Here is a 23,698-nt window from a genome sequence, read left to right as displayed (position 1 = left end):
GATTGATGAATGCAAGGCACTGCTGAGCAGGCAACGTCTGTTCAAGCAAGAACAAACAGAAAAGTGTGGAGGCTCGACTCGAGCAACACCGCAAAGCCTCTTTCGGTAATCTACTTGAGCCACCCCTCTACAGCCGCTCTCTTTTTTTTTTCGTTGCTAGCAACCGATCTTGGCGCTGCCCAGGTAGGCACCCCGTGCCTCTTCCGATGATTCCGACGCCCAGTTCCTTTCTCGTCATGTTTCAAGAGGGACTTGGGCTTTCGTCTTCTTGATGTGCACCATTTCATCGTGAAGGCTCCAAGCGTATGCTCTGTTCCTACCCCTCTCCCTCTCTCTGCCATCTCTGCTCTGGCTCTTTCCTCGCTTCCTCTGACCACTCCTTCTCCGGCGGGGGGGGTGCGCTGCCAACGACGCTGCATTCGCTTTTTTGTTTTGGCCGATAACCAAGAGACCTTCTAGAAAGGACGTCTTATAGAGTTGTCTCTCTGCCACAACCCCCATCTTTACCCCGATCCCACTGTTAGCTGGCCCCTTGTGTTCATATCACATCTCCGCTCTGGCGTCTCTTGGCAACGCAGCGCTTTCCATTGTCCTGCTCCCAGATCGCGGAAGCACCCGGGGTGTCTCCTGTTCCCTTGTGCCTTGAGTTGCTCTCTACTTTTTTTTTTCAAAGCCATCTTAGTGGCACCTCTCTATCTTCATTGCCGTAGAAGGATCACAGCGATCGCCTCTACCCGTCTTGCGTGGGGCCTCTCCCCCTTTTTTTTCCCTCCCGCCCCTTTGGAACACTGCGCAGCTTCGGTTTTCGGAGCAGCCACCACCGCGCGTGTTGGTGTGGAGCCACCGCTGCGCGGCTGCTGTTGTTGCTGGAGTTTCCCCCCTCTCTGGCGCCCTTCTGCCCCTGTAACAGAAGCGAGGGCTTTGAGCATCATGAACGGCAACGACGAGGATATCTACGCGGCGTTCCAGACGCCGGATATTGGGTCGAACCCATGGACGACGAGCACGAACCCCTTCGAGGCCCCTGCGCAAGAGGCTATGGGCGGCAACCCCCTCATGCAGGCCCCTCCTTCGCAATGGGGGCGCGCGGGCATGGGCTCTGCCTGGGGTGTGCCGGGCAGCCGCATGAATACAAGGGGCTGTGGTATCCCCGGCGCCGCGCGTCCCATGACGTCTAACCGCGCTGTCGGCTTCAACAGCGCAAGCAACGGCGCCGCTGCCGTCCTCTTTGACCCCACCGGCCAGGCGCGCATGGCGAACATGGCGATGGGCCCGGCCCCGCCGCTGAAGAAGCGGAGCGAGAACAGTCAGGAGGAGGAGCTGGCTGAGATGGAGAAGCAGGTGAACAAGCTGATTGAGGAGAGCGCCATGCTGGCTCTGCAGAAGGACTACGGCGCGGCACTCGAGAAGGCCAAGGACGCCGGAAAGCTGGAGCGGTTACTCTGTAAAAAGCGCGAGCAGTACGGGCTCGCCGAGCAGATCAACGTCGACCTTACCTACGCAGTGCACTTCAACTTGGCGGTTCAGTACCAAAACCACCAGCTGTACACTGAGGCCCTCAACACGTACAACCTCATCATTCGCAACGTGCAGTTTCCACAAGCCGGCCGCCTGCGGGTGAACATGGGCAACATTTATCTTGCGCAGCAGAACTACCTCCTAGCCATCAAGATGTACCGCAAGGTGCTCGACGAGACACCGACCGCCGGAAAGGAGCTCCGCTATCACCTCTGCCGCAATATCGCCAACGCGTTTGTGAAGCTGGGCCAGTACAGGGACGCCGCGAACAGCTACGAGACCGTGGTGGAGGGCAACGGCGATGCCAACGCCACGTTTAACCTCATTTTGTGCTACTACGCGCTGGGCGAGACGGAGAAGATGAAACGGACCTTCACGCGCCTCATGAATTGCCGCCTCGCAGGCCTCGACGGCGAGGAGGACTTTGAGGAGGAGGAGAAGCGGAAAGACGTCTTGGTAGACGACAGCCTGAGCCGCATGCGCAAGGAGCGCCGCGCCAGATACCTCAAGTACATCATCACGGCAGCCCGCTTGATTGCTCCAGTGCTGCACAAGGACTGGTGCGTCGGCTACGACTACATCATCTCTCAGCTGCGCACCTACGAGATGCGCGACCCGACCTCGCACGTGGCGAGCGAGCTGGAGATGTGCAAAAACCTGAACTACCTCAAGCACAAGCGCTATCAGGAGGCGATCAACGGCCTGAAGGAGTTTGAGAAGAAGGACAGGAGCCTGCGAGCACGGGCAGCCACGAACCTGGCGTACCTCTACTTCCTTGAGGGCGACTACGAGAACGGGGAGCAGTACAGCGACCTCAGTCTCATCGCGAATCAGTACAACGCCAAGGCACTGGTAAACAAAGGCAACTTCTCCTTTGTCAAGAAGGACTACGACAAGGCGAAGGAGCTGTACAATAAAGCGCTGGCGGTGGAGGCCGACAACGTGGAGGCCATCTATAACCTTGGCTTGGCCGCCAAGAAGCTAGGGCTGTACGAGGAGGCGGTGCGCATGTTCAAGCGCGTGCAGGCGCTCGTGGACAGTAGCGAGGTGCTGTATCAGATTGCCGACCTCAGCGACCTTGTCGGCGACCCGGCAGCGCTGGAGTGGTTTAACCGCCTCATTGGCCGCGTTCCGACGGACCCGAACGCGCTGGCCCGCATCGGCTCCCTCTACGCCCGCGACGGCGACGATGTGCAGGCGTTTCACTACTATCTGGAGGCCTACCGTTACTACCAGGTAAACATGGACGTCATCTCCTGGCTCGGCGCGTACTTCGTGAAGAACGAAGTCTACGATAAGGCGGTGCAGTTCTTCGAGCGCGCTTCGCACATCCAACCGCAGGAGGTGAAGTGGCAGCTGATGGTGGCCTCGTGCCACCGCCGCCGCGGCGACTACGTGCAGGCGAAGCGGCTCTACGAGCAGGTGCACCGCAAGTATCCCGATAACATCGAGTGTCTCAATTACTTGGTGCAGCTCTGCAAGGACGCTGGCCTCAACGAGGAGGCCAACGAGTGGTTCAAGGCAACGAAAAAGGTGGAGCGGCAGCAGATCCACAGCAGCAGCAGCAGCGTCGGCGGCGAGAGCGGCGACGACGACGTAGAATCCTCCGTTGAGGGCGGGAACAACATCAACGGCCACCATCGCAGACGCACAAGCGGCACGGCCGCACCCGACGCGGCAGTGGCAGGCCGCCGCGCAGGTGGTGGTGCTGCGGCCGACAAAGACTTTTCCGTCGGCCTCTCCGACGACGACATCGTTGACGGCAAAGCAAATCAGAATGGCGCCAAGAGGCCGAAGAAGGCGAAGAACAGCGACTCAGACGATGAAATCGACTTGCCCGGCATTTAGCTATAGATCGGAGCGGGGCGGGCAAGCTCCGCGCCATGAGGTGCCTCTATTCTGCTTCTCCGCCTCACTGCCTGATTGTTATTGGCGTTCGGCGCCCATGCTCCGTTCGTCTGCCGAGCTCGCTTCCCCCCTTCCCCGCTTCTACCTGTCCTCTCGTGTATGCAACTGCCTCTGTCTTGCTCCTCGCCTTTCCCACTGTAGGAGTTGTGCTCGACGCAGCTGACTACTACTCCTTACCCCGCGCACTGACCAACAGAAGGTGGAGGGGCGAGAGGGAGAGACAGGGTCATGACGTTGCCGCCTGATGTAAAACTGAACCGACAGTTTCGCTTATTTATTCCTTTGGCTTCATGTGGGCTCGCCCTCAGCAGGTGGGTGCCTCAAGGAAGCGCCAGCCTCTCCCGCTCTGGTACGCTGTGTGGTTCGTTTTTTTTTTCTGTGCTTTTTTTTGTTTGTGCTTTGGTTTTCCATGTGGCTCCTCCTGTGCGTCGCTCAGAAACGTGTTGTCTCCATGGAGAGTATGTGACTGCGGATCTTTCTTTTTTTTTGTTCGGGTTCCCTTGTGTGCGTGCGTATGTGTGTGTGTGCCCTCCGTGTCTGTCTGTGTGTGTCTTCCTTCGTTCGCTTTTCACCTTCCCCCTCCCCTCACTGGTGATGTAGTCTATATGAGAAAAGAAAGCAGCCTCCACCAACGCACACACGCACCTAGACAGCTTAATTTAGCGGCACGGGGGAGGGAAAGGGGAGGGGAGAGGGGAGAGGATGGGAGGGTATCATGGCAGACGCTTTAGCTCTCTTGCGTCACCCTCTTGTGCCCTTCCTCTGTTGCTCTTTGGGCGCCTTTTTTCCTGATCTCCGTCCACTCCCTCCACCTTTTTCTCCTCAAGAGATATGTGAATGTGTTCCTGTCAACGAGCGCATGGTTAGAAGCTCCCCTGTTCTCCCCCTTTTTTTGTCGCTTTTTTTTTGTTTTCTGTTCGAAACACGAATGACAACAACAATCACCACATACAAACTCGCAACTGCACACAGGCAAGAAGGTGCGATGCATGCTGCTGCCTGAATCTGTTCAACTCACCGTCTACCATGCTTCTTGTGGGGTCGACAACGCTGACGAAGAAGGTGGGAGGAGGAGTATCGGCGACGCGGTGACTGTCTTCTGCTCTCTCTCCCTCTTGTTCAATCTGTCGTCGTCACCGAGAGCACCCATCGGAGGTACGCGCGCAGTTTCGGTGCGTATGCAGCTACATCACCCCTCTTCCACCGCTTACCGCTTCACGGCGCCATTCGAGTTTGTGTGCCTCTGCGCGCGTGCGTCATCTCACCCGGCACAAACGGACGCCCACAAGCACGCACGCGGCTACACCTTCTGCTCTCACCCCCTCCCCTTCCTCCCCCTTTCCCCCCGTGCCGGGACCTGAGAAGGCTTCTCGCGCGTATTTTCGTGCCGACGTCCTTGCCGACGCCGCCGCAGGTGCGATACGCCGAGCGGACGGGCACGACCCACCACCGCTACTGCTTGTTGGCGTTTGTGGTACTGAACGGAAGGCAAAGGTTGACACTCGCGTTTTTCTCTCTGCACGTGCGCGTCTGCACAAGAGCGGTGCTTATTTTTCGTTTCTTAGCCCCCGTCGCGCTCGCTTCGCCTGCACGAGATCGTCGTCCGCCCAAGTGGGTTTTGACGAAGATGATGATCAAATCGGACACCCACCCAGAGCGCCTCATGCACGGCGACGGCGAGTTGTAACCGAGCAGCCACTCCAGCGGCTCCTTGTAGCGGCGGGCTAACACGCGCGCACGCATTCGAACGCACAGAAGCGGCCCGAGGCCAACTACGGTGCACATGATAACTTCGATGGCAGTGCACCAGAGGTGGGTAAGCCGTGACATTGACAGGAGTGTCACGGGCGCTCGGGGCGCGTGTGCCGGCGGCTACTGGAGGCCGGTGGGACGAGTCCACTATGCCGGTCAAATGCATCGAGCGCTGTGTTGCTCTTCCCGACTGCGCCATGTTCAACCCGACGCGACCGCAGGCCGACTTCAACGAGCGAGTCGCGGAGTGAAGCATCCGCGTCGTCCAGCGCCCGTTCGAGGCGCTGGAGCAGGATACAACCGAGATGGTACTGTACCCGGCAGAGGTGGGCGTGCCGAATATGACGAAGGTGGCGCGGGCGTAGACGGCGCCGCGGTGGCGACGGCTCACCACGAGCCATCATAGCGTCCCCTGCTTTGCGCGGGGCATCGTCACCGGTTTTGAGGCGCTGCTCAGCACTATTCGCACGTTCCGTGTCTGCGTGGATGAATAGCGCCACTCTCTGGTGAGCAGGAAGAAGGGCGCCCACGGCCTGAGTGGCGTCGCGGCGAGAGTCTGTCAGCAGCGGAGTGGTAGCGGCGGCGCCGGCGAGGAGACGCGTGTTGTAGGGGCGCGCACGAAAGCGGAAGTGTTCAACTGCGTTCCAGATATGTTCTGGCACGTTATCGAGGCTGTCGCGAGGACGTACTACTCTGAGAAGCTGATGAACCATATCGCTTTCTCGCGACAGCACGGCCGCGTGGTGAGGTGCGTCATGAGCTGCTGTCTCTGCAGAAGAACTCCGAGATATCGCTGCCGCGGTACCACGTCTTCACGATAGCCTTCAGCCCTCGGGGAGAGTGGGAAAAGGTTGTGACGACAGTGCTGGCGCACTTGTGCTGCGGTTAACAGGGGTATTGGATGGCAAACGAATACGACAACCTCCGCCACTGCGGCGCGAGTGTGGTGAGCGCGATGGCGCGTGTGTGATCGACGCGGCAGTCTGCTAGCTGCGCCGAGGCGACGGTGCAGGTGAGGTGTGTGTGCACCCGTTGATGTGGGCGCAGCAACAGAAGAGAACACAGAGAGCGAAGGAAGCGGCAACGCGCTCTGCGAGTTTTCATGGCGCCCCGCACCTACCGGGGGTGTGGGGAAAGGTAGAGGGGCGAAAAGGGCGGCAAGGAAAAATCAGCATCAGGCGCTCAAAGACGCGCGGCAGCTGTGAGGTCTGATGCTACGGACTTTAGCGCAGTTCTCCAAGTTTCGTAACGTTGCAGCTCCACCTCTTGTCTCCCGCAGCTCCTTTGGGCTGCCCCGCGCTGCTCCCTCTCACTTTATTTGCTAACGCACTTTCTCGAGTATATATGTACGCTGTACATGTATACATATATATATATATGCTCCCCGACGTCTCTCGCTTCTTTTCCACGCTTGTGTGCTCTTCCTCTCCGCCGATGGACGTGTGTGCTTGGGTATGCGCGTGCGCGTGTAGGAGTGTCCGTATGGTTTCTGGGTGCTCTCGCTCGCGTCCGCGTGCCACCCCTCTCCCCTAAAGCGCTCGTCAGCCACGCAAGAGCACAACGCGTGCGAAAGCAGCGGCAGCAAACACACGCAACACCCACACAAACACCACGCGTAAGAATCGAACCTCACATCACGGCTGTGCTGGTGCTGTGGAGCGACGGCAACGAGACTACCAGAAAACGTCTCCCTTCCCCCTCCCCCAATTGCCGAGCACGCTCTTTTCTTTTTGTCTCTCGCCCATGCAGCCAAACAGTGCGCCAGTGTCGTACGGGGCCCAGCTGCGGGCCTCGATGCAGACGCTTCGCGCGAACGACATCCAGTTTGAGCAGTTTACGCGCGGCCTTGGGGCGGTGCTGCAGCAATGGACTGCTCTGCAGCTCGTGGCCCAGCACTGTGACAGTCGTGCCCCTGCTGTGCTGTACGAGGATTTGTGCGCCTGGCACAAGCGCGACGGAGAGGTGTACGTGGATGACATGGAGGTGTACTTCGAGGAGTTCTTCGACAACATTCACTCCGCCCGCATCGAGGATGATAGCATGCAGGAGGTGGGGTCGGTGCTGCACGACATGTACTGCCGCTGCTGCCTCAACGACTTTAGCATGGTGGAGCACTACCTGCAGACGCTGACGATGTATGCGCAGACAAACCCGGTTGCCATGTCCGTGAACGGTGGCACTGCCGAAAACCTCGAAGACGATGCCGAGGAGGACGCCGAGGTGGGCGGTGATGCGGACTCTGAGGAGGGCGTGGACAATGAGGATGAGGAGTCGGAACCAATGCAGACCTCGGCACCGCAGGCTCCGCAGCAGCCACCACAGGCACCGCGCCATCAGCAGCAGCCTCAGCGCAAGAAGCGCAAGAACGCCTCGGTTCGATCCAAGGATGGCTGGAACATTGTCCAGTAGAGGCGCATATGTGTGTGTTAATGCAGGGGGATGCCATCGAGGCAGCGTGCGACGCACGGCTTGATGAGGGGCAGCAAAAGCAAGCAGCCCTCTTTGCTTGTTTTTCCGTTTTTTATTGTCGTTTCTTTGCTGTGCCCGTCCATCCTTCGCCCCACTGCTGCTACTGCTTGTTTCGCCCGACCGCGACACCCCCTCCCTCGTTCATCGCCCATTCTACTGGTCCGCTTCTTTTTCCGAGGTCGTTCTTCCGCGTCGAGATGTTTGGCCCATCTCCTTCTACTCGATGCTTCGGACGGAGCTCGCCTGTTCTCTCAGTTGTTTATGTCTTCGTTTACCAACGTTTAACGCAACTAAAAGGCAATGTCATGACCTGGAAGCAGTGATAACCACCGCCCCCAACAAAAAGAAAGCGCATAGATGGCGCTGCGAGCCAGCGTGTGACCTGCATCCATGGCGCTGCCGACCACGGGACCTCGTCGCACACGCCGACACAGCCGCGTCGAAAAAACATGTTGGAATGCAGAGGAGAGCACAGGCAGGCGCCCCAATTCCTTCGCCGTGCACAGCGCATGCATGCGTGTGATCCTCCGATGGCTCTCTAGTGGCCTGCCAATGCAACGCATTACTTTCTCTTTGCGCAGACCCCTGGGGCCACGGGACCTGCTCTGCGCCACAGCTGCTGCTTCTGCTTCGATACACTTCCGTTGCATGTGTGAGCGCTGTCCAAAGCGTCACATCATGCTATGGGGCGCCCAACTCTCACCCGGCAGGGGCGATGAAGTGGGGGGGGGGAGTGCGGCGCCACTCCGGTGCTCGCGGCTGCTGTGCAGCGTGCAGTGTCGCACATGTTGTTTCACATGCTTTCATCGATTCAACTTCTTTCTGTTCTCGATGCACTCTTCTTCTCCGTGCCGCACCCTATGCTCGCCCCCTCTCTTTCTTTGTTTCGCGGAGCTTCGTGTTAACTCACAACCGAAACACACACCTCAACGGAGCAACTCCACACTTTTTGTTCGTTGTGCGGCGCCTTCGATCAACACCATTCGTGTGGGAAAAAAAACTTCCGCTGTCTCGCCCCTCCCTCCGTCCCTCTGCAAAGAGGCCACTCGCTGTTTGGCCGTGTCACCGCCTTCTCCTTTGCTTGATCGCTCTCGTATTCGGGTGATTTTGTAGTATCGTAGCAGTAGCCTGTCCTTTCCTTTACTCCGCTCTCCTTGGCCTGTCTCCCACGCGGCACTTGCCAAAGAACAGCAACACACGCACGCATCATGTTCCGCCTCGTGTCTGCAAGCCTTTCTCTGGCGACGGCGTCCGCCTCGTCGGTGCGCTTCCAGTCCAGTTCCGCCATGCCTGCCATGAACCAAAACCGGCGCAGCCAGAACCGCCGCAACTTTATCTCTACGAACTCGCTGCCCAAGTTCGAGATACACGACGTGCGCGATGACCCGGAGCACGGGAGTATGACCCGTGTGTCGGTAGACGGCAAGCAGCTGCTTGTTTCTCAGTTCCCGCAACTCGGCCCTCGCAAGGCGGACCCGAACGACACGACCCCGCAGTTTGACCGGGGCCGTCGTATCTCGATGCGCTTCCGTCATATTGACCTTGCCGGCTTCGTCAGCGTCGTCGAGAACCGCATCCCGAGCCACCACGTCAAGAACAACGCTTTCGAAATGGCGTTTGAGAAGACGACGAACGGCTACGTGTTGAAGGGCCAGGTGCACCGAAGCAACTCGCAGGCCAATGAGGAGTGGGCGGTTCGCTTCGAGAATCAGTTTGCCGTAACGATGGAGCACTTCCTCGAGAGCGCGCTGACGGAGAGCTTCGGGTTCGCCCAGCACCAGCGGGCCCTGGCGCGGGGGGACAGTCCACCGAGCGACAGCCCCCAAAACAACCAGGACCGCAACAGAAACCAAAACCGCAATCAAAGCCGTCGTCGTAACAACAACAGCAACGCCGAAAACCAAGAGAGCTGAGCAATTGATGCCTGCGAGCAAGTCGCCTCTATGCACGCCTCCGTGCGTGTGCGTGCGTACCGACAGAGGGAGACAAGGGAGAGGCGGATAGCAGTGATGGCGCCGTGTGGAGGTTTGGCCGGTTGGAATAGGTTGATTGAGCCCCCCTTCCCTCATGTGTGCCAACCCGGTGAAACGGCGCCGTGGTACCTCATCAAGCAGGTGCGCGCGTGCCGTGCATCGACTGTGTGGTGCCCACCATGCAATCAAGCATAGTGTTTACAGATGTACGTCTCTTACGAGTACGTGCGTGGCTGTTGCGGAGAAGGAGTGGAGAGAGGGGGGGTGCTCGCCAGCCACCGTGCGCTGGACGGCATTGAGAATATGAACAGTTACATGCCGCAGCGCTTCACGAAAGCCGTATCGACCCCACTGTGTTGTGGGGTGCGAGAAAGGTGGGGATTTGTGATCGTGCAAAGGTAAGCCGGAAAAAGATGGCCGCTGCCTTGATTGGGAAAAACGCGTGCCGATGTACGCGAATGCAATGCAGACGGAAACAAAACGAAACCTATGCGGCGACGGCGTTGCCAAGGAAAAGGAGACTGCAGGTGCTCGTCCTTGCATGCAGCTCGATCGTGGAGCGGTGCGAATCCACGCCTTGCTGCTATCTTATGCGGCCGGCGACTCGCGCTTGCTTCGCCGTTGCACGCTTGTTTCCTTGAGGGATTTTCTCGCGTGTGTGCACATCAGCGCAAATGGGGGCAAAGGACTTGCCTCGCTGGCCGACACGGCTGTTCGACAAACGCGCATCTGGGGGCCGCACATGCGCCAACAGCATGTATGCGGCACGCGACACTCGGGAACCCTCTCTCCTGTTTTTGGATCGCTGCTCGCCTCTCTGGCACGTGCCCTTACCTCTCCCCTTCGACCCTCTACCCCTTACCACCCCTTTTTCCGTTCTCCTTTTTGTTTGTGGGGGAGGTGCCCGTGAACCACGGAGCTCGTTCTGCGTATATCACAACCGAAAAACGCCTTCGGCACGCTGCCCCCCACCGTTGTGCCCTCACTGCCTTCCACAACGAACCGCTTCTTCGCCCAAAAAGCGGCGCCTCAAAACGAGCGTCTTGTGCGTTTCCCTCGAACACTGTGTTGGGTTTGTGCTATTTCTTGCGTTGCCGGTCTGTTTTCTGTCTTGGTCTTCCGCGTATCATCTGAGCGGTAAGGAAGGAGTGCGCCGTCACTCACCCCACTATCGCATCCGCCCCTCGCCCCTCGCCCCCCCTCCCCCGTTCCCTCCTTCCCTCCGCTTCTGTGCCACGCCTCGGTCTCGTGTTTCCAGAATCACCGAGCGCCAGGTCTTTGTGCGCGTTGCTCAGGGCCGAGAAAGACAGTTAAAAGAAAGCACTTGCCGACGATTAGCGTGCTCTGCTCTCAGCGAGGAAGCGTGTGCGCAACGGATTCGCGCACCCTGACACATCTCACCAACTTTTATTCTCCTCCGAGGTGCTGTTTTCCGTCAGGGAGCGAAGAGAATAGAGGGACTCAACAATACTGAAGGTGCCGTTGTGTACTAGCCCACCGCCATCCCCCGACACGCTTGAGCGGCGGTCGTGGCCACCCTGGCTTTTTGTTTTTCTCTTTTGTGAGCTGCGCGGCGTCGACGCGCCATGCGCTCGTTGCTGCTGCGCAGTTCGCCAAGGTTTGCCGCGGCGCAGGTGACGCCCCGTGCCGCCTATGCGCTGTGCCTGCACACGCCTCACCGCTGCGTTTTCGTCCGTGAGCTCTCCACCCCGGCCACTCTCGAGAGTGGCGACAGCAGCGTTGCTCCTTTCCCTGCCCGCCTTCTCTGGCAGTTCAGCAGCAAGCGGCCGCGGCACCTCGTGCTCTGCGTGCGAGAACCTCTCCCCGCCGTGGCACCCCTCTCCCCGGAGAACACCTTTGAAGACTTGAGCGCTGCTGAAGCGGTGGGGGCATCTGCAGCGCGGACGGTCGCAGTGGATGGTGCGCCGCGTGCACAGGAGGACTTCATGTACGGACGCCTGTTCCTGCGGCCCTACAACGTGGCACAGCTTTTGACAGTGTTGCAAGGCTGGTCCGATTTGCCTGCCGTGGTGGAGCGACCGCGCTCCTCCTTGACGCTGAGCGCTGTGCCACCGTCGTCCACATCCGAAAAACCGGCAAACAGCAGCAGCGTTGACGAGCGACCCAGGGAGGTGATGCTGAAGGCTCGCGTGACGCGAAAGACAACCCTGGCAGCGCCCGGCGACTCGGGCAGGGCCGCCATCCGAGGAGTTGCAGCCTACTCCACGGATGCCGATCCTGGTGCTGAGGAAGACCAACCCGACGCCGTCTACGTGGATGGCGACATGAGCACGCTGCATGTGATACTTCGCGACGCCGACCTTGTTCTGCTGACTACCCACCTCGAGAGCGTTTTGAGCGACCTCTTCGCCATTGAGCACTGCAGCCGTAAGATGGAGCGACGGAAATCCTTTGGCTCACAGCGCAGCCGAGTGAGCCATCGCACTGGCGCCAGGCCGAGCTCGTTCGAGAGGTCTTCGGCGAAGCAGCCGCAGTACCTCAGCGACCGGTGCGCGCCTGCTAAAAGAACCCACGGTAACATGATGGAAGAGGGTTACCAGAGCCGCCGTCGTCAGCGCGGTAACCGCGGTGGTAGTCGCCATCACAGCGTCACCACCGCTCCTGCGCAAGGAGAGTGGAGCCTATTTGAAGCGGCACCTGCGAAAACTGCGCCAACGGCGGTCACCAACGAAGCGGAGGATGACGACTACCAGGAGATCGTGGAGGATGTGGAGGAGGCCGAGGACGGCGAGGACGACCACAAAGATGCCACAGGGACTTGCAGTGGAGCCACGCCATCGAGCCAAGCTGTGGCCTCCGCGGCCTCTGCTGCGTTCTCGACGTCGTACATCACCACCCATACGCGAGAACGAGGTAAGATGACGATGGAGTCGGCGGACCGCTATGCCGAGGCTCGGTTCATGCGTGATGGCAGCGTGGCCGCGTCAGAAGTGGAGGAGGTGGGCCGCGTCGGTGATTTCGATGTGCGCCGCCGCACCCGTCAAGCGCAAGGGAGCACCGAGAAAGGCGACTCGCGAACGACGGTGCATGCCACGGCGACCACCGGCGCATTCCGCTCCACAAGCGGAGAGGTGACCGGGAGCTTCTCGTACGAGAGATTGTCCACGACGACAGAGGCGACGTCTGCAACGACGGCTGCAGCAGCCGCTGCGGCGACTGCTGTTCCTCTACGTTGCGAGACCGCAGAGGGCGACAGCGAGGCAACCGCTACCATCGACATCACGGCAGTCGAATCGCAGCCGAGTGCAGAAGTGGATGACCGGAAACCTGGTGAGAGCGAGTTGCACGAGCGCCAAGTGGGGGAAGAGAAGAGTGCGGTGGCTGGGTCTGCCAAACCAACTCGCAAGCGGCAGGCCAGCGGCAGCGCTGCTGCGGCCGGCAAGAAGAAGGCAGCCAAGAGGAAGTCCAGGAAGGCGCCGGCGAAGCGGAAGGCCGCGCCCTCTAACACCGCCTCTGTATCCGCGCCCCAAGGAACGGCCGAGTTTGCAGACACTAGGGTACTCTAGGCTGCCGTTGCGCTGTTGTGCCTAGTGGGTCGCATTCATGATAAGTCGCCTGCAACTGTCTGTGAGCGTGTGTGCAGTTGCCTGCCCTGCTGTAGAATCGGCTGTGGCAGGAGGCACCCGAGCAACGAAAAAGGGAGGGGGGGATGTTGTGCGTATACACCACAGCCACGATATACAGGCGCTTCTAACTGAAGTGCTGTATCGCACGGGACTTCTACCTTTTTACAGAGATTCTAATGCGAACAGTCGACATGATCGAGCTTGAGAGCGAGAGAGGTGTGCAGATGCAAAGCATCTGGGGAGAGAGAGGACGATGCAGCGAGAGGGAAGAGGCTGGCGCGTGACCCCCTGCCTTGTGTCTCCCTCTAGTACACGTGCGTATGGAAAAGCGCCTGTGACTTCGTATGGGCGTTTTGTTTTCGTTTGTTGTGAGACCGAGAGTGCCAGTCTATGTCTCCGGCTACCTTGCAGCTCCAGCACATGTTCTCTACTCTCCTTCTTCGTGCCCCCGCTGCTCTGTGGTTGCTGTGCCCCGCACGCGTTCCCACGCTTCGCGCGTGGCTAAACAAAAATAAAATTACATGGGCACTCTCGACGTTTATCATCGACGATGTGGCGGTTGCCAGCTCTGGCATCACGCATGCACCTGCACGGACACGCACGCACCGCACACATATCAGCTTGATCTTCGTAGCGTACACATCTAATGGGTTTACATATATATGCCGCATAAGCCGTTTTTCGTGCATAACTCCCCCAGTCCGTAGACGTGTTCATCACTGTTTGCGAATATACACGCACGTGCATATTGCGCAGCGAACGAACAACCACAGAAAAAATGCCGCAGGCCGCACTTCCACTACTGGCAAAGATTTGGTTCCTTGTCGTGGCCCCCGTTGTCATCTTGGATGCCATCTTCGTGCTTACGCGCGCCAAGAGCGTCAACCTGCCGCACCCCCTGGCCGAGGTAGTCCCTTTCAGATACTGGGCCATCTACGCCCGGTACGACCGGCGTTACGCTGCGAACGATGACCCCTTTGTCGTGGTGCAGTCGTGGCTGAACCTGGTGGAGGTGGCGATGGGGCTCTTCGTGACGCTGCTTGCTATATGCGATGCTCAAAACCTCGCCATCAAACTTGCGATCGTTGTGTGCCTGATGACGCTATACAAGACCGTCTTCTACTGCCTCATCGAAATCGCCGAGGGAGGCAAACACACGCGGCACAACACCGTTTCGGAGAAGTTGACAATGCTCATCGCGCCATTGTCGGTGTGGATTTTAGTTCCGTCCCTCATTCTTCGTCAGTGCTTCCGCGCGCTCGCCGTCGCAAGCGTGCCAGGATCCTTCAAGCCAAAGGCCACGGTGTCCCAGCATTATCAGCAGCAAAAACACCACGGCAACAACAATAATCAAGGCAAGAAGAAGAACTAGAAGCCATCGGCTTTGCCACGTGATTGTTGATACACACGTGTGTGGTGCGCTACCAAGTACCCCCCTCTCTCTACATGCCTCTTGTCTTCATGTGGAGGGGGAAGCGGGTGTTCCCGTGCGGGCGTAGGCTTTTCTCAATCGTGCCACCGCCACACTTCCACTCCCGGTCGCGTTCTACTGCACCACCTGCACCCTGTTCCTGCCATCTGCACCATCTTCCATGATGGCCTTCAAATGCGCCTGGAGGTGCTGTGTGCTCATTTCGTTGACGTCAAATCTACCATTATTGTACTTCAGGGTTCCTGGGCGAAGGCTGATGTACCATGGACTCCCCAAAAGTGATCAGGTGACAGCCTTTTCAGCGATCTTCTCGACCCCCTCCCCCCCTTCGGGTGGGGGGAGAGGTTTTGATATCGTTGATCTTGTTCAAATATGGAGCATGAACCAGGTTCCACGCAGTACCTCGGCACTGTATCTGTACTTTTGTCTGTTTATATTCCGATACCTCAACACAAAGATGCAGATGCGGGTATATCCCACCGAGACACAGGGGCAGGGGCGTGGACTGACCTTCCTGAATGCCGTTCTCGCTTATGATGGCCTTGCCGCGCGTGGAGGCACCGAATGCGGAGGAGGAAAGGAAGAAGACGTCTGTCTGGGGGCGGTAAGAGGTTCTTCACCTCTGCAGCAAAAATCTGCCAACCGCACCGCAGCTTGCCCTGTTTCTCCTTACGAGGCTTTTTTTTTGCCCACAGACTCTCGTGCGCGATCAATCGGTTATAGCAAACGTGCGTGTCTGCCCCACCCAACCTCCCCACCTTCCATTGCTCCCTTCACCTGCGCTGACCCGTTTTCCCCATTTCTTTTGAACACCGATTTTCCTGTTCTCCCTCCGCGTGTTCTCCTGCTGCACCCGCAGAGCACACACGCACAGACACACCACTCGTGTACGTTGCTACCCCTCCCACCGACGATCAGCTGAGAGGATCTCACATCGAACTTCGCCGAGACTCTTTGTCGTTTGGTTTTCCCTTTTGTGTACGCTGGAAGCACGCACGCCTTTCTCAAGGCATCTACATCCCCCAACCAGCCCTTCTTTTGCCCACCTCGCACCCCATTCACGATTGCACACTTCAGCCTTATCACACAAGCAGCGCCTTATCTTCCCTCGTGCACCAGCAGAGCTGGGAGGAAGAAAAGAACGCAAGACTACGCGGTGCAGGCACTCCCACACATACACCCACCGTTTACACTCTCACGTTTTCAAACATACGAGGAAGGAGCTAACAAGAACAGAGAGCCGCAAGCCGACACGACATTACCACACGGTATCAACAGAACCTTCGCGTCCCCCAGCTCGCCTTCGGCCCTCTAGCTTCCTCTCTAAACGGCGAGGGCGTTGGTGTGCGTCTCATTTTTTTTTTTTTGGTGCCTCTTTCGACTACAGCCATTGCCAGCCGTCCCTCCACGCAGACAGGCACGGACACGGACTGCATACAAACCCACGTCCAGGTAATCAGATCTCACTATAGACGCAAAGAGATTCGCACTCACACTGACGCCTGCCGAGATTGAACGTAACACCATCGTCAGCACCCACATAACCCCACATACCCTCGTAAAGAACGTAAGCGTGGCCACTGTGCTGCAGGCTGGGTGCGCTGTCGTGCACCCGCCTATCCTCTCATTTATTGTCTGTGCTTCTCTGCGCGTGTTTGACTGCGCACGAGCGCGTTGGTTTTTGTCCACGGATTTTTCAATCTACACCCCTCCCCCTTCCCACTCCGCCCTCCCCCTTCACTTGCCCCAGTGCGCTTCTTTTCGTGTGTATCCCCATCGAAAATTTTTCTTTTCCTGTTCTCGAAGTCGGTGTCTTTGTGCGCGCGTTTCTTTTTTTTTTGAGGACGACGAAGGAGGTGGGAAGGAGAACACACGAAAACAACAACAACGAAAGGAGTACGAAGACACACACAGAGAGAGAACAGATCGAGAAAGACATCCGATCACCTTTTTATAAGACTGCTGCTGGTTTTGTTTGCTTGGTATTAGTGTGATCGATCTATATCTTTCTCTATATATACGAGTGTGTTTGTGCATATTTTTTAAAAACACACATACACACATATATATCTGTATAGTAGTAGTACTCCCTCCCTTTTACCCTCACTCTCATTTTGTTTCGGTTCCGTTCCTTGAGCGTCTTTTTGCAAGTTTGACTTCATCGTGTACTTGTGCCTCCGTTTCCCCCCTTTGCGTGTATCCCTACTACTGCTGCTGCTACTACTCCTGCTGCTGTAGGTGCTGCGGACCGCCAAACCTTTCTGCCGCTGCCATCCCCCTCCCTCCCTCCCTACCTACCTTATCTCTGTATCTGTGCCTTCCTCTTTTCTCGAACTCGGTGCTGTAGAACGCTTGTGCGGTATTCCGCGTACCCTTGTCAGGACTGTTCCCCTCGGTCTTTCAGTGAGGTCGCGAGAAACATCGTGCTCCCTGTGCTCGCGTTAGCGCGCGCGTACGTAGCACTGCCGCCGCCTCCTCGCTTCAGTGCTCCCTCCCGTTGATCAAGGCGGCTGATAGTTTTCTTTTTTTCGTTGCATTGAGGCGACTGACGAGTTTCAGCAATGAAACGCCTCTCGACGCACCAGGGCAGCCGCCTGGCGAGCCGCCACACGGGTGTTTCAGTGACCGCTGGCACCGGTGTAACCGCGCCTGAGGCAACTGGACCGATTTTAGGTCGCCTAACAGGCATGCAATGCCATTCGGGAATGGGCGTGCCCAGTAGTAGTTTATGGCACTCATGCGCCTTCTTTTCTACCCAGTCATCCAAGGCGGCATCGCTGGCCAAGGCCGCGGCCGCCTCGTTGCCTGTCGCGATGCCGGGAGGAGCTGCGACAATGCCGGCCGCGTCGCCCCCGTCTGCTGCTGTTGCAGCCTCAAAGCCAGCAGGCCGTAGCGGCAGAGGCGGCGGAGCATCATCGCGCGGGCGAAAGGGCGGGTCTGGATCGGCGGCGCCGCAGGAGCAGCTGCCTCGCAAGCAGGTGGGTCGGCGGCACCGCATTTCACCTGCCGCGGCAAAGGTGGCGGAGAATGCTGACGTAAAACCGATGCGTAGCCGACGTGCAAGTGATTCACCGCGCAGACGTGCGACGCCGAAGCAAGAGGCGAAGCGGCTGCTTCGGTCGCTCGATCACAACGCATCGTGTGCGCCAGCTGCAGCTGGCAATCCGATTTCAATCCCAACGAAAGCCAAGGAGGGCAAAGGTCTTAGGCAGGTGGCGTTTGCAGCCACTGCGGCGGCGAACGCTCGAGCCGCAACACCGTCTGCCGCGGCTGCGAAGGCGGAACGGACGGAGGCAGCATCTTTGACCACTGCCCAGCTGTTGCAGCATCTGCAGCTCACATCGTTTGTGGAGCGCGTCGCGGAACGGGTCAAGGCGTGGGCGTCTTCCCTGGCGGAATGGGTGCAGCCGGCCTTTGACCCCGCACTGCGGGGGTGGGAGCGGCAGCTTTCGCTGTCCTTGCGCAAGGACTCCTTCGCTGACTGCACGGCCGTTCAGAATGCTATGCAGCAGCGCTACGAGGACCAGTTTGGCCGCAACCAAGACGACGTCGCCTTCCTCACCCTTTATGCGCGTGTGCTGGTGAACAACGCGATGTTCTGCCTCGTCAGCTTCGAGACATACCGCAGCACGCAGCTGCTGCACGAGGCCGTGCACGTAGCCAAGGAGGCATACGTGCTTCAACGACGTCTGACGCAGGGCCAGGAGGACGGCGCCGCGGCGGCGGCGCAGGGAAAAGCTCGTGGCGAGACCGGCACATCCACAGCGGCAGCGGCGGCAAGCGCTTCCAAGCAGCCGTCCCTCGTGGGTGATCCGGAGTGCCACCTGTTTCTCTTGCGCGTGCTTCTGGCGAACGCGTACGCCAGTGATCAGCAATACTGGAAAGCTTCCGAGCAGTATCAGCTGGCGCTTTCCGCGATGGAGCGCAACCCGATGTGGTGCCCCGAGCAGGTAGCCCCTGGTTTGGCGAGCCCGTTGCCGTTCAACCACACACTGGTGACAGAGGATGCGAAGCTATTTTACGAGGACAGCGTGCGCGTCGCCCACGCCATCTCGCAAGGTCGCGCGCAGCTGCTGCTGCTCCAATCGAAAGGACCCACGGCGACGTCCGCACGGCTGCTGCAGGTGCAACTGGCAATGGCGCGTTTACATCGGCGCGCTGGCCAGTACGCAGAGAGCCAGAGCCTCTACGAGAGCTACCTCGACGGCGTGACGGAGCACATGGAAAGCGAGGACGTTGGCGGGGCCATGCTGGAGCTGGGCCGACTTTTACTCTACAAGGTGAACAACAGCGACGCCGCCGTGATCTACCTGGAGGCAGCCTCGAGCATTCTCCTCGAAGACGCTGAGGCGCTGCTGCAGGTAGCCGAGGCACATGGTGATAGTAGCGGTAGCAACCGTAGCAACGAGGCCACGGCCGCGGAGGCGCGCATAGCTGCCGGCAACGCAACACATCGTGCAGCTGGCGGCCTCATCGACGCTGCCATGGCGTTTCACACCGTAGGCAAGACGGGCCAGGCGATCGGGCTGCTCGAAGGATGTCTGCAGCTGCTCGACCGTGCCGATCTCGGTTTCATCAGCGGATGGGTGCGGAGGCAGTACGCGGACATGCTGGCTAGCGTCGCCCTCGTGGATCGGGCTCTCGAGGAGTATAGTCGCACGATTGAGCTGCTGCGCAACGGCTGCGGGGAGGGGGGTTGCTCAACATCCAAAATTGCGGGGCGAGGAGAGAAATGTTTGTTTTCCTCTCCCTCCCGGGGGGGGGGGAGAAACCACAATTTTTTTTTTTCCCCCCCCAAAAATTTGGGGGGGGACAAAAAAGGGGGGGCCCAAAAACCCCCCCCCCCACAAATTGGGGGGGGGCCCCCCCAAAAAAAAGCTTCTTTTTGAAAAAAACACCCAAAGGGTGGGAAAAAAAAAAAGCCCCCCGGGGCACAAAGGCCATTTAAAATAGAGGGGGTGGGCCCCCATTCCCGAAAGAAAAAGGGGGTTTTTGGAGGGGTTTTTTTATAAAGAGGCCCCAGGGGCCCCCCCGGTTTTTTCCCCAACGCCCCGGGGGTAAGGGTTTTTTACACCCGAAGGTCCCCAAGGGGTGGAAAAAAAAAAAGGGCCCTTGGGAAGAGGGTTTGGGCCCAAACGGGAAGGCGTTGGGGACAAAACCCCTTTATAAAATTCAAGGCCGTTTGGCCGCGGTTTCTAAATTGACCCGAAGGTAATTCCTTTGCTCGCAAGTTGGCGACATGGAGAAGACGCTGGCGCTGTGCTTCTACATCTTTTTCCTGCCTGACGACATGATGCCGAGCGAGACGCGGCTGAGCGTCGCAAACAGCTTCGCCTCCTGCTGCCATCGGCTGGGGAACAGTCGCATGGGGTCTGTGCTGTTACAGGCAGTGCAGCAGGTGCGCGGCGACCACGATGCCAGCTCGCTCGCGCGATACGCCATGGGCCTCAAGACACTGGATCCCTCTGACCGCGTGCAGCTGGATTGTGTGGACATCGAGGCGAGCATCGACACTATCGGCCGCGTCTTCCGACGGGCCGCTAGCATTGTCGTGGCCGACATGGTCGTCAACGGCATCGAGGATGAGGAGCGGACCACTCGCGATGGTCGCAGAGCCAGCAGCAGTGACAGCAGCGCTGCCGCGGCTGCGCTGAGCGATGGCGGCAACGAGTCATCAGCGCCCTCTTCAACATCGCCGTCTTTGTGGACGCGGGAGCGCGTGGACAGGACGCTGAACAGCCTCATCGCGCTCAGCCGCGGCGCCTTTTTTTTTCACCAGAACCGGTTTATCAAGGATGCGGAGGAGCTGTACGCCGTTGCCCTGCAGCACGTCGACCACATCATCGCTTCCATGCCGATCCTAACGGAGAGGCACCAGCGAGAGATGGGCATCTTGCTCGTGAACTACGCCACTCTCAAATCTGCGACGGACCCGGAGCTGGCAGCCACCCTTTACGAGCGCGCTGCAGCAGTGTGCCCTACGTACCTGGAGGTGGCGGAGGTGGTGGCGGACGTCTTTGTGCAGTCCGGCGACTACGCCAAGGGATCTGTGTACATGAAGCGCGTCATGCGCGCGAACCCGTCGGCGGCGACGGAAATGCACATGCGACTGGCGCGGCTCGGAACGGGTAGCGCCTGGGATACGATGTCGCACGGGCAGCGAATGGAGGTAATGGAGCACCTGCTGAAGGGCCTCGGCGTAGCGCCTGAGCGCGTCGCGGCGGCGTTCGCAGCTGGGGTGCAGAGTCAGCTGACCAACGCGAACAACACCAACGTGGTCATGTCCCTCGGGAATCTCGCTCCGCTGCTGCTGGACGGCGTTGCCACCGCCACGAGTGAGGACGCTGTGTGCTTCGCTACCTATGTCGTGCAGACCCGCTTTCAGGAGCCGCAGCTGCTGAACCGCATGTACCGCCGCGCGCTGCTGCGCTTCCCGCAGCATGCCACCATCCTCGTGAACTACGCCACCCTGTGCATGCACTCTGGCTGCCACACCCTGGCGCGGAAGTACATCGCGAAGGCGTACGCGGCCTCCTCAGGCGATTTGAACTGCACCATGTGCTACGCCCATTATCTGTGCCGCTCCTTTGACGACCGGCAGGTGGGGTGCGGCGAAGCCCTGTACGCACACTTTCTCGAGCGGTACCCGAACGCGGCGCAGGCGCACGCGGCGTTCGCCAACTACATGGCTGGCGTCATGCCCACCCCCTTCAAGACGGAGCAGCACTTCAAGGCGGCGCTGGAGCTGGCCCCGTCGTCGGAGGACGTGGTGCTACAGTACGGCCAGTTTATGTGGGCCTGCACCGATAGCAAGACGGTCTATACGAACGATGAGGTGCGCCGGCGCGTGTTCGATCGGGTGGAGCAGCTCTTCAAGGAGGCAGTCGCCATCAACCCGAACAGCTTCACAGCGTGTCACCAGCTCGGCACCTTCTACGCGAACGGCCAACACCGCTTCGAGGATGCCATGGCAATGCTGCAACGAGCGCACAGGCTGCAGCCGGGCAACATTGAGGTGGTGCGACACATTCTCGGTGTCTTGCACGGGGAATGCATGCGATTGAAGAAGGAAGAGCTGCGCCGCGGTAGCGCCGTGGCACTGCAGGGCGCCAACACACAGTCCTTCTCTGGCCGACTGCGCTCGCTGGTCGATGCGACCAAGGAAATGTTCGAGCACGTGCTGAGGATGGACCCCAACGACAAGGCGTCGCTTGAGGGCTACGCGCGCTTCGCCGTGGAGACGCTGCAGGATCCGAAGCTGGCCGCTACCCTCTATAGGCGAATCGAAGAGCTGAACCGCAAGTAGTGGTGGCAGGGCAACATCAAGGGGACGACAAACGGGTGGGCTGCGCGTGCTTCGGTCTCTTTTGGTTTCCTTGACATCCCCTCCCCCTTCTTCCTGTCTGATGGTGCGGTGAGGGGGCGGGGTATGCGTGCATGATGAGCACCCATCCACCCAACGCGCGTCGACACATGCGCAGCGGCATGTGTGCACAGTGGGTACCTGTGCCTTCCTTCACCCCTTCCTTCTCGTGCTCCCTCTTCGACCTCAGTCGCAGGGAAAAGCGCAAAGGATACGACGAGGAACACAAACAGACACGCGGGCATCGCGGCCCCTTCCCCCCTCCCACACCACACCATACCAACTGACAACTCGAGTATACCAGTGTTACATATGAAAGATTCTCGCGAATGCCTAGATCTCTCGCTCTCTTTCTGTTTTCGTTTTTCTTGCGTTTTCCCTTCCTTACCTTTCCAAAGACATCGAAACACGCGCGCGCACACACACGCACGCCACGAACGCCACCGACGCTCGCTAAACCCAGCAAACCGACTTACACACGCGGAAACAGAGAAGGCGCGCGCTTGGGATGCATGGGCACGTGTACGCAGAGCTTACTGTATCTCTATCTTTCTTTGTACCTCAGACGATTCCTTTTCCTTTGTTGTTCTCATGTGTTTCACCGTGCATGTGTGACCGACTCCCCCCTTTCCATCTACCTCGAGATACATACACACAAACGCATGCACAGACACATGCATACACGTCCCTTGTACATGTGACAGACGTATGTGCACTTCTCCCTCACCTGCCCTTCTTTCTCTCCTTCCCTTCTCCTTCTTCCATCACGTGATGTGCCTCGTCTCGAATGTATTATCATCATATGTCTGTTACCGCATGTATGTGTACGTGTTTGCGTGTACACCGTTGTATGGCTTTCTCTTCTTGCGAATCCGGTCTCGACTCAACCAACGAAGGCAAGCAAAGAAGAGCATGATTGCCCATCGTGACGTGGAAGGGTGAGGCGTGCTGCATGGCTGGGACTGGCGTGTATGGCAGGGCATACCCACGAAACACAGCGGCACGACGCTACCCGCTTTACCATGGCATTCAACGCCTACTCGGGCTTTCACGTGGGTTGAGTTCGCCCCTCCCCCGAGAAGGCACGTACTGGATAAGGAGCTGGAGCGGATGTCGCACCCGAATATCCACGGGCTTTGCCCCTTGCCTTCTCCCTTCCTCTTCGCTCCCCACCCCTGCACCCCCTTCTGCGTTTATGCCTTTCCTCCCCTCCCATACGCTCTTTCACGTTCTCTTTCGCTACCCTGCTCCCTTCTACGTCCGTTACCCCATCGACTGGATGACGACCCCGTATCCACGCTTCACGCACACGCACTCATATGCGCGATTCTATCCCCTCTGCGTTGCTGTTTTACGCGTTGCTTGTGCCGCGCCACGTTCCCGATTGCCCGTGATGCGTGTGGGGGTCTGCGAGGGGTTTGTTTCTCGCTCGCTCTTGCGCTTTCCGTGTGCGTCTTGCTGGCGCGCGCCCTCTTCGCTGAAGGACGCCGTGGAAAAGGAGTGAGGGCGGCGCCAACGGGAAATCGCAGCGGCGCTTTCACGCACACACACACACACAGCTCTCAATCACAGCAGCCACAGGAGAACGGATTCGAAGGAGGAGAGGTGATAGCACACCCACCCAGCCCCGTGCCCTCGCTGCTGGTGGCTTCCCCCAAACCCTCATCTCCACCGCTAATACATACGAGTCCATTTC

General features: G+C 58.8%; 5 protein-coding genes and 2 pseudogenes across 7 annotated transcripts; all 7 read left to right on the top strand.

The window, feature by feature from the left end:
* Positions 1-930: 930 nt before the first annotated feature.
* Positions 931-3,366, top strand: LINJ_27_1010 (putative intraflagellar transport protein IFT88; the record flags this gene model as incomplete). Its single annotated transcript, XM_001466310.1, has 1 exon — positions 931-3,366. The coding sequence occupies one exon, from the start codon at positions 931-933 to the stop codon at positions 3,364-3,366; it is 2,436 nt and encodes an 811-aa protein (XP_001466347.1).
* A 1,583-nt stretch (positions 3,367-4,949) lies between these two features.
* On the top strand, positions 4,950-6,248 carry LINJ_27_1000 (annotated as a pseudogene). Its single transcript has one exon. A coding segment is annotated over exon 1 (1,299 nt).
* A 673-nt stretch (positions 6,249-6,921) lies between these two features.
* Positions 6,922-7,587, top strand: LINJ_27_0990 (conserved hypothetical protein; the record flags this gene model as incomplete). Its single annotated transcript, XM_001466309.1, has 1 exon — positions 6,922-7,587. The coding sequence occupies one exon, from the start codon at positions 6,922-6,924 to the stop codon at positions 7,585-7,587; it is 666 nt and encodes a 221-aa protein (XP_001466346.1).
* A 1,268-nt stretch (positions 7,588-8,855) lies between these two features.
* Positions 8,856-9,560, top strand: LINJ_27_0980 (gBP21, MRP1; the record flags this gene model as incomplete). The annotated part of the gene is made up of 1 exon (XM_001466308.1): positions 8,856-9,560. The coding sequence occupies one exon, from the start codon at positions 8,856-8,858 to the stop codon at positions 9,558-9,560; it is 705 nt and encodes a 234-aa protein (XP_001466345.1).
* Positions 9,561-11,206: 1,646 nt separating this feature from the next.
* LINJ_27_0970 (conserved hypothetical protein) lies at positions 11,207-13,147 on the top strand (the record flags this gene model as incomplete). The annotated part of the gene is made up of 1 exon (XM_001466307.1): positions 11,207-13,147. One exon carries the CDS (start codon positions 11,207-11,209, stop codon positions 13,145-13,147), a length of 1,941 nt encoding a protein of 646 aa, XP_001466344.1.
* An 838-nt stretch (positions 13,148-13,985) lies between these two features.
* On the top strand, positions 13,986-14,579 carry LINJ_27_0960 (conserved hypothetical protein; the record flags this gene model as incomplete). Its single annotated transcript, XM_001466306.1, has 1 exon — positions 13,986-14,579. The coding sequence occupies one exon, from the start codon at positions 13,986-13,988 to the stop codon at positions 14,577-14,579; it is 594 nt and encodes a 197-aa protein (XP_001466343.1).
* Positions 14,580-17,200: 2,621 nt separating this feature from the next.
* On the top strand, positions 17,201-21,945 carry LINJ_27_0950 (annotated as a pseudogene). The gene is given in 2 exon segments: positions 17,201-19,528; positions 19,531-21,945. Coding segments are annotated over 2 exon segments (4,743 nt in total).
* The last annotated feature ends 1,753 nt before the right edge of the window (positions 21,946-23,698 follow it).

Source organism: Leishmania infantum, chromosome 27, assembly GCF_000002875.2.
Source record: "Leishmania infantum JPCM5 genome chromosome 27".
Taxonomy (NCBI): Eukaryota; Euglenozoa; class Kinetoplastea; order Trypanosomatida; family Trypanosomatidae; genus Leishmania; species Leishmania infantum.
Note: the sequence above shows the minus strand (reverse complement) of the source record. Positions and strands in the feature narration are given on the sequence as shown.